The sequence below is a fragment of the Brassica oleracea genome, chromosome C3 (genome assembly GCF_000695525.1).
Source record: "Brassica oleracea var. oleracea cultivar TO1000 chromosome C3, BOL, whole genome shotgun sequence".
Lineage (NCBI taxonomy): Eukaryota > Viridiplantae > Streptophyta > Magnoliopsida > Brassicales > Brassicaceae > Brassica > Brassica oleracea.
In genome coordinates this window covers 8,841,292-8,851,054 of record NC_027750.1, presented here as the reverse complement: position 1 = coordinate 8,851,054, position 9,763 = coordinate 8,841,292, and the positions used below count along the sequence as shown (strand labels likewise).

Here is a 9,763-nt window from a genome sequence, read left to right as displayed (position 1 = left end):
TAATCCCATGATATCGTTAACCATACAAATAAGACAAACAATCATAAATCAATATTTTGTTTTGATATAATCGGGTACTTAACTCTTTAAATCTATATCCCTATGTTTAATCTAATATACATTCTTAACGCTGTAATGTATTTAGTGTCTGATTTCTGTGATGTATCTTTTCGCATGTATTACAATTATGTTTTACAGAAAAATGCCACAATACAATTTATCTATAGTGCTACATTTAATCACTTTTTCCCCGGCAGTAACTCTTTCTCAGTAAAATTCCGGAAGTCTTACTGATTGAATCAACATATACCATTTGTTTCTTCTTTTTTGTTTCCGTAAGTATGAGTTAGTTAAACTCGAATACTATACACATATATAACTGTGTAAATCACCACAAATCAGTGCTTAGTGTCATTTGTTATTAAATGCATGCTACATACCTTTTTGGTATATGTTTCTACGCATGTACGTTTCTTACATTTTTCTCTATTAGTATAGTGTTTTGTGTCATTCGTTTCCTATCAAATGCATGCTACGTACTTTTTTGGTATCTATTTCTAAGCATTTATGTTTCTTATATTAGAATGTTACTGTTTAACTGAAAACATATACATTACACCTAATTTTGGCAGAATCATATATCACAAATGATATATATCTAAAGCTATCATGTTCGATAATGGTGGAATTGCGCGTAATACACACGCGCCCCCAAATATCCTCCCAAACCTAACTCTTCGCGACTCCACCGTCACGACCTCCGCTTGCCTCTCCGGCGCCAATCAGCGTTGCGAGAGGGCTCCTACTGCTCCCACCTTGTCCATATTCCTCTCCGGCGTGGTTGATGTTGGTGAATGACTCTGCACTTGGTTTTCTTCGGCGTGCTTCGTCGAAGGTTTGAGATGTGCTTCGAGTTCTGGAGCCCTAGCGACTGCTCCATCTCTCTGAACCTTTCTTAGCCAGGTTATATGTCGCCTCTGCCAGCTTCTGTGTTATCCCGTCGGTGTGGTTCCTTAACGTCGCTTTGTGGCTATCTTCGTCAAAGGCTATCTCGGGTGGCTCCACTTGAGTTTTGAGGTCTCGAGACTTCTAGCACCGGTGAGGAAACGACACGTTCGTATCTTCGAAGGTTCAAGCTTAAGTGATTCTGCTATTGAGTGTAGCTTTAGTTAGCTCCTCGTCCCTCCTTTGTTTCGGAATTGGCGTCGCTTGTTGGTCTGAGTTTGATTTGCAGGTTAAACAGATATGGGTAACAGAGTTTCTTCGGATTCCTTGTGCTCGGGGTTCGCTTTGCTACTAGAGGAGGTAGTAAGGCCCATGAGTGGTGATGCTGCCCCTTGTTCGATACCGGCTTAGAGGACGAGTATGGATTGTGCAAGTTGAGCGCTATTAAGCTTTTGCGGTTAGTGTTGTCCCGTCTTTTGCTGGAACTTGGTTCAGTTCATTGTCCCTGCTCGGACCTAGAGGGCAGTCCTTGAGCGGGCGTGGTTCTGCTCTTCTGAGGAATAGCAAACTGTTCGGGTAACCGGATGAAACAACTTCTTGTTAGCGTTGCGTGTCTCGTCTCACTTGTTTTCGAGCTTCTCTTCTCTTACCCAGCTTGGTTCAGCCTCTCACTCAGATTTTTCAAGTTTGTATCGCTATCTTTAGTCCTGTTCGCTTTCAAGCAGAACGGCTAAGATATCGATTGATATTTGCTTCCATGTTTTTATCTTTTTTGCTATGGAATCAAGACCAGAGGTCTTATATCTTGTCAAACACTTCATGTACAACCTCAACTTTCATTTTGAAATGATATTTACCATTTAGCAAAAAAAAAATTGGGGAAAAACAAGAAAAGAAAACACTTTTACTCGAGCAAAATGTAGAGTATACAGTCTATGTTTTCCTCCATTTTAAATAGTGTAAGAGTGAAAAATGTATTCCACTAAAATTTTTGTGAGATTTAGAGTAAATTTATTTTTAGAGTAAAAGTTTACACTAAATAATACAATCCAGTCGCATTCATCATTATTTTCACTCTTCATTATTGAAGGGAAATCCAGAGTAACTCATCATTTCTTTTCTTCTATTTTTTCCCTAACTTTTTTTTGTTTTTCATTCTTCTCAATTACTACATATTACTCTGCCTATGTTACTCTAATATTTACCTCTCAGACCCTAAATAAAACTTAGGATATGTGTAACATATACGTATGCATATGTATGATGCATGTAATTTGAAAAGACAGGGGAATGGGAGTTATCAATGCGTGACAAGTGAGAGCAGAAAACTATGACCAAACTATTCAACTGTACATTAAAGCGTTCCAGGAAGGGAAATCTAATATTTCTGACATTATGTAACAAATGAATTGACAGGAAACGAATCTTAATATATATATATATATATATGGGTTTTCACCCGCATATTATTTATGCTGAAGAAATATAACATGAGTGTCTTGATACCAGTTTACACAAAAATGAATGGAGAAATAAATAAAACAATATTTGTCCAAGATATACTTAACAAGTGAATAATCGAAAGTATTCAAATTTAAATTATATATTATAAACACAATAAATAAGCTAAGCGGTCTTGTTTTATATGTGTCTGTTTCCTCCATCGAATTGCCTCTGCCCTTTCCTCAGATGACCATCTCTTTTATCATTTGACGATGATGTTGATGATTATGGCGATGAATGTATGCTATGAGAGCATGCATGCAAATAATGATGTTGAAAATCTCGGGGCCACATATGAAAATGAGTTTTTTATTTATTTTATTTAAACCCTCGAAAAGGAATAATTAACTACATCCTCTAAACCAGCCCTGGCTTACGTAGATTTTATCCCCTCCCTGCATATTTGAGGATATTGAATCAACCTACATCCAATACAATAGCAATAATTACGAAACCAAAACCAGCTTTTTGACAATTATATGAGAAATGTTAAAATAATAGTAACAATAATAATTGTAACATGTATTAGGTTCGTTGAAGAGACAAGATCAGAAGAAACTCACGAAAGCAGGCTTTTGTGTTTGTGTCGACATGTGATTAATTAAGAGAAAGAACAAAAGCTGTTGTTGTTGAACCCACTTCTGTCTACAATCTTCTCCCTTTCCCCTCCATCTTCCTAAATTAAGAAACACATAATTTATCAGTTAATATTTAATTGATCCTTATCTATTCTTGATTATCCTTACTATAATATCTTTTTTACAATATAATTTTTAATTCATAAAAAGGAAATAAAATACCTGAAGATGTGCCTCTGCGGGTATTATGGAATCATCCAATAGTGAAGAAAAGTTAGTAGTAGTTGTTGGCATTGCATTAGCAAACGACGTTCCAACGTCTGCGGATCCTATCTGTTCATCAGCACGATACTTAATTGCGATCGGTAACCAACTTTTGGTATTACTAAAACCGGATTTTCGTTAACCGGGGTTTAAGTAATTAAGAGATGGAGTACCTCGGGTCTAACTATGATGCCATCAAGGTCCGAACCGAAGTCATAGACCACTGGACTTATGGAAGCTAGCTTCATCGAGAGAAACTAATGAAAAAGTAAAAATAGTTATAATTTATATGTATGTAACTACTATTTCAAACTTAAAATGTCATAAGAATAAGATATATAGAAAAATGCACCTCAACTTGATTCTGCAAGGACTGCACATAATTTATAATCTCATCCAACATGAGGGCCTTCCCTGTTACCTATTCGGTTTTATGTCACATTTGGATTATAAAAATCATTTTAGAAATAAAAAAGGATATCAAAACATTATCATTTCATAATTAAAATGGTTGTCATTTCATAATTAAAATGGTCTCTAGCTAACCTTATCACATCCTGGGACAAGGTTTTGCAGAGTCCTCATCCGTTCACTTATCTTTTCCCTTCTAGCCTATATTTAATTATTTAAACATCCAACTTATTTCAATTAACTAGTTTTATATATATTTAAAGACATTAATGAAATAAATACAATTTAAAACCAAAAAGACCAATATACCCTCTCGGCGAGGCTGTGGCTATCAGTAGCTTGGCCTCTTCTAGCTCTAACGTGAATGTAATCTTTGGGAGGCTCTTGTTCGTTCGCTCTCTTCTCTTTTACGTCGCTTGAGCTACCATTTCTTGGCTTTTTGCTTTTTCTTCCCTCTACTCCTTCCTGATTTGTAAACCACCCCAACATTTACGTTTTTGTCTGTCACAACCCCGTCCAAAACATGAAAGCACATTACAAGTTGACTTAATTTACCTTGGACTTAGACCCATTTCTGGTCTTCCTCCGTTGTTTTTTTCCTGCGGATGGTCCGGGGCTGAGCTGGTCGCTTGTGAGTGCTGCAGTTGCATTAGTGTTGATATGTTTCTTAACATCAGAGCTTTCGGTTTTCTCAACATTAAATGAATCAAGAAATGGGTTCAAGGAAGTATCTACTATTGTAGAAATGTTTGGTGGTGGATAGAGAGGGTTCTGCTCGATGAAACCAGAGAGCTTAGTTGAGGAGTTGGGTGAGGAAAAGAGAAGAGGATCAAGAAGAGAATGAGGGTAATGTTGGAAATAAGAGAAAGATGCCATTTGAAGAATGGAAGCTTCAGATTTCTTATCTTTGTGAGAGTGTGTTTTCTTGTTTGTGGGAAGAACAAGTAAAGACATGAAATAGTTTATATAAGCAATTGTGTTTTGTATTCAGAGAGGCATGGAGAAACAGGGGAAATGGTAGTTGGGACCACTTTTCTTCATTGGATTTATATTTTACCTTTATTTCGGCGGCAAATTTTTTTGCGAGTCTGTTTTTTTTTTTCTCTTCCTTTTTGTTGAATATCAATATTGTATACTAACAATATTGTGTGAAGAATAACAAAGCATTATATATTAATATTGTGGTAAAAGAAAAGCTTATATGGTATATCACTAACGATTCTTACGTACTGTTACTACTGTATCATAAGTTTTCACGTGAAAAATATTTGGAAATAACACCAAGATTTTGAAAACAAATTGTTATAGTTTCTTTTTTACCAATTATAATTTCTTGCATTGGTTCATTCGTTACATATATTCAATCTCGATGAACCACACACTATTTACAAGCACGAGTACATACGTAATAGATTTGTGTGTACGAAGAGTGGACCACAATTAAAATTACTTTGGTATTTTAACATCAGTTAGAAATTTTAGTTACTAGGTTAATTTCTTGATTTTATCTCAAAATAAATTCACCCACCAAGATAATGATAAACATTACAATAGAAAAGATGGACTTAGAAACCTGTTTGACTTTTAATGACTGTTAAAATATAAAAGTCTGATTGAAATCTGATTTAAAGACATGAAAGTTTAAAAAATTATTACAGCCTATATATAGTTCATCCAGTCACCCCTTAGATTATCCTACCCAAACATATAGTATATGAAGCTTTTTTTTTTTTTGTCACGATAGTATATGAAGCTTAAAAGAAGAAAATAAAAATGTTTTTGGACGCGTGAATTTAACATTAAAAATCTTTACGTGGATACGCCTGATACAAACTTTTGTCCATTTTTGTAAAAATGAAATAAATACTTTGTCCCTTTCTCACTTTGGATCGACATGGGAAGTTTCCTATACAGAAGAAGACAAAATTGAGAAAAAGAAGTAAAAACAGAAATTTTGAATAAGTTGTGAAGTCTAATCCCATGATATCGTTAACCATACAAATAAGACAAACAATCATAAATCAATATTTTGTTTTGATATAATCGGGTACTTAACTCTTTAAATCTATATCCCTATGTTTAATCTAATATACATTCTTAACGCTGTAATGTATTTAGTGTCTGATTTCTGTGATGTATCTTTTCGCATGTATTACAATTATGTTTTACAGAAAAATGCCACAATACAATTTATCTATAGTGCTACATTTAATCACTTTTTCCCCGGCAGTAACTCTTTCTCAGTAAAATTCCGGAAGTCTTACTGATTGAATCAACATATACCATTTGTTTCTTCTTTTTTGTTTCCGTAAGTATGAGTTAGTTAAACTCGAATACTATACACATATATAACTGTGTAAATCACCACAAATCAGTGCTTAGTGTCATTTGTTATTAAATGCATGCTACATACCTTTTTGGTATATGTTTCTACGCATGTACGTTTCTTACATTTTTCTCTATTAGTATAGTGTTTTGTGTCATTCGTTTCCTATCAAATGCATGCTACGTACTTTTTTGGTATCTATTTCTAAGCATTTATGTTTCTTATATTAGAATGTTACTGTTTAACTGAAAACATATACATTACACCTAATTTTGGCAGAATCATATATCACAAATGATATATATCTAAAGCTATCATGTTCGATAATGGTGGAATTGCGCGTAATACACACGCGCCCCCAAATATCCTCCCAAACCTAACTCTTCGCGACTCCACCGTCACGACCTCCGCTTGCCTCTCCGGCGCCAATCAGCGTTGCGAGAGGGCTCCTACTGCTCCCACCTTGTCCATATTCCTCTCCGGCGTGGTTGATGTTGGTGAATGACTCTGCACTTGGTTTTCTTCGGCGTGCTTCGTCGAAGGTTTGAGATGTGCTTCGAGTTCTGGAGCCCTAGCGACTGCTCCATCTCTCTGAACCTTTCTTAGCCAGGTTATATGTCGCCTCTGCCAGCTTCTGTGTTATCCCGTCGGTGTGGTTCCTTAACGTCGCTTTGTGGCTATCTTCGTCAAAGGCTATCTCGGGTGGCTCCACTTGAGTTTTGAGGTCTCGAGACTTCTAGCACCGGTGAGGAAACGACACGTTCGTATCTTCGAAGGTTCAAGCTTAAGTGATTCTGCTATTGAGTGTAGCTTTAGTTAGCTCCTCGTCCCTCCTTTGTTTCGGAATTGGCGTCGCTTGTTGGTCTGAGTTTGATTTGCAGGTTAAACAGATATGGGTAACAGAGTTTCTTCGGATTCCTTGTGCTCGGGGTTCGCTTTGCTACTAGAGGAGGTAGTAAGGCCCATGAGTGGTGATGCTGCCCCTTGTTCGATACCGGCTTAGAGGACGAGTATGGATTGTGCAAGTTGAGCGCTATTAAGCTTTTGCGGTTAGTGTTGTCCCGTCTTTTGCTGGAACTTGGTTCAGTTCATTGTCCCTGCTCGGACCTAGAGGGCAGTCCTTGAGCGGGCATGGTTATGCTCTTCTGAGGAATAGCAAACTGTTCGGGTAACCGGATGAAACAACTTCTTGTTAGCGTTGCGTGTCTCGTCCACTTGTTTTCGAGTTTCTCTTCCCTTACCCAGCTTGGTTCAGCCTCTCACTCAGATTTTTCAAGTTTGTATCGCTATCTTTAGTCCTGTTCGCTTTCAAGCAGAACGGCTAAGATATCGATTGATATTTGCTTCCATGTTTTTATCTTTTTTGCCATGGAATCAAGACCAGAGGTCTTATATCTTGTCAAACACATCATGTAAAACCTCAACTTTCATTTTGAAATGATATTTACCATTTAGCAAAAAAAAAAAAAAAGCTATCATGTTCGAGTCTCAGCAGTTGAGGGGAGAGAATTTAACAATCGGTTCTTATCACTAGTCATGATTTTTGGTCCGAAACTTCGTACAAAGAAACAATACAAAAATATGTTATGGAATTCGTTTTCTACTAAGTATCTGACTGGTTCAAACGCAATGGCTACGGTTGCGGGAGTTTGCGGACATGGGTGGTTGCGGTTCCTAGCGATTTTAAGAGATTTGTACGACTGGTTCTGCAGTTAGAAATTGGTGTATTCGCGGGATACTTATGACTGGTTAAATACTAAACACTAGAAAAATTACCTTCTCGCAACCGTCCGCAACCGCAAACGCCAGCTGGAACTAGAGATGACAATCATGGATCTGGACCGCGGGCTTAACCCGTAAAGGACTGTCGCGGAATGGTATTGGGACGAGGTTTTCTAGGCCCGCAAATTTGCGAACCTCGCGGGACGGGTCTTTGCGGGACTGGGTCTTTTGCGGGATGGGCCAAAACGGGTCATGCGGGATTACATGGACCCACATTTTTTTCTTCATTTTTTATTTTACTTGAAAAAAACGAGAAAGATAGTGAGAAAAAAGCGATTCTTGTGACTTTTCCCCCAGAAAACATAAGGAATTCCGGCGATGATGATTCGAGCTCCGGTGATGATTATTCGAGTTCCGGCGATGACGACTCCAGCTCCAGACGATTCGAGCTCTGGTGGTGTTTTGATTTGTTTTTTTCTTTTTATTGCATACAACTATGAATTGTTTTATTACAATGTGATATTTCTTGTTTAAGTTGATTGGTTTTATTTTCAGTACTGTGAAGTGGTGTTTTTCTTAAATTAAATTTGGTTATAATGGTGTTTTTTAGGAAGAAAGTTAGTTGTATATCACGTCACTTGTATAATTTGGCAAAATGATTCACGATTTTTTTTGCAATCCAAATAATTAAAAAGAGAGAGGGTTTGATGAAGACATACAACACTTAAGCCAAATTATTACAAAGACAACAATTCAATCAGATTCAAACTTAACAAAATCTTATGCTGATAACAAAAAAAGGCTTTTAACTCAAGAACGCAAGCACAAACGGAGCTTTGTGACATTGATTTTGATAAGACTTTAGTGAAGCTTAATGAGCTCTCTTCAACTCTCTTACACAATTTTTCTACTTGAACATTCATGAAAGAAGCTGTAGCAGGCGGTTTGATAAGGAGACGTCCCGCGGGACGCCCCGCGAAGGCCTATATATTCTGCGGTACGGGTTTGGACCGATATTTTGAAGACCGCAGCCCGCGCGGGACAGGCTCGTTGTGACCCGTTCGACGACTAACCCGCTGCGGTACGGGACAGAACGGGATGGGTAAAACTGTTTGACATCTCTAGCTGGAACCAGTTTTTGAATTTAATAGGTTTATAGCGGTTTGAAGCGGTTGTTGCAAAACGCCAACAACCGCTACCAACCGCAAAAGCGGTGTCTGCGGGTATAGCGGAAAAACCATGTTCTAAATCCATATTAGGAATGATTTCTTAGCATGCTGCGGGCCATATATCTTTCTATGGCTCTTGGGGCTAGTTTCCTTCTTTTAAGATTAATTAATACTACTGATTAGAGTCCTTGTCTTCTTGCATCGCGGCTTCTATCTATGCAATGAAAATGTATTTCCTCTACACTTAAAAAAGAAAAATTAAGTGAAAGACACAATAAAAAAAATGTGAATATGAGATATCTCAAAAATTAATGCACCGAATGCGATAATTAGATAGATTACTTCACTTTAAGAAACCGACAACTTCCATTTTATGGTGTGATCAGGCAACTCAAGTTAAATATAAATATGTGATTCGTAGTATCAAAAGCTTTGTATATTTTAGGTTGATCTCATATATAGTTGTTATAAGTAAATAATAAATAGTTTACTACGATCAAAGAAGTACGATACAAATAACAAAATGACACGTGTGTTCAAAATTTTCACTGTTATCCAGCCTGTTATTATTTTATTTGTTGTTCAGGGAAGTATGGATCTTCTCTTGTTAGAAGAATATAAATAAATTAACCTTTTTAACCAAAAAAATATTAACTTAGGAACAAACAAACTTTTCCAGCTACGATTTAGATAATCATAGAAGTCTCTATCATCATGATACGAGCGATTACCTTTACTCACAATCTAATAGTATGGCCTACATTGCAATAAAAATACTAAAGACAAAAATGATTCAAATTGAAATTGAGTTTTGTAATTGCACGACTCTTTCTCATTTTCATTCA

The 9,763-nt window shown here is 36.7% G+C and overlaps 1 protein-coding gene across 1 annotated transcript; it reads right to left on the bottom strand.

Moving 5' to 3' along the window:
* Positions 1–2,468: 2,468 nt before the first annotated feature.
* Positions 2,469–4,704, bottom strand: LOC106331532 (transcription factor bHLH137-like). Its single transcript, XM_013769911.1, has 8 exons — positions 4,257–4,704; positions 4,011–4,166; positions 3,837–3,902; positions 3,643–3,711; positions 3,464–3,547; positions 3,249–3,359; positions 3,012–3,124; positions 2,469–2,870 (listed from the first exon to the last, which is right to left on the bottom strand). Exons 1-7 carry the CDS (start codon positions 4,653–4,655, stop codon positions 3,050–3,052), a joined length of 960 nt encoding a protein of 319 aa, XP_013625365.1. The 5' UTR covers positions 4,656–4,704; the 3' UTR covers positions 2,469–2,870; positions 3,012–3,049.
* Between the last annotated feature and the right edge of the window lie 5,059 nt (positions 4,705–9,763).

Bases quoted from the DNA above. Each gene is read 5' to 3' on its own strand.
- LOC106331532 (XM_013769911.1), bottom strand. From the start codon at position 4,655: ATGTCTTTACTTGTTCTTCCCACAAACAAGAAAACACACTCTCACAAA. The intron at 3,903-4,010 runs GTATATTGGTCT...AATTAAATATAG, and splicing joins GCCACAGCCTCGCCGAGAGG to GCTAGAAGGGAAAAGATAAG. The intron at 3,360-3,463 runs GTACTCCATCTC...GCTGATGAACAG, and splicing joins GCATCATAGTTAGACCCGAG to ATAGGATCCGCAGACGTTGG.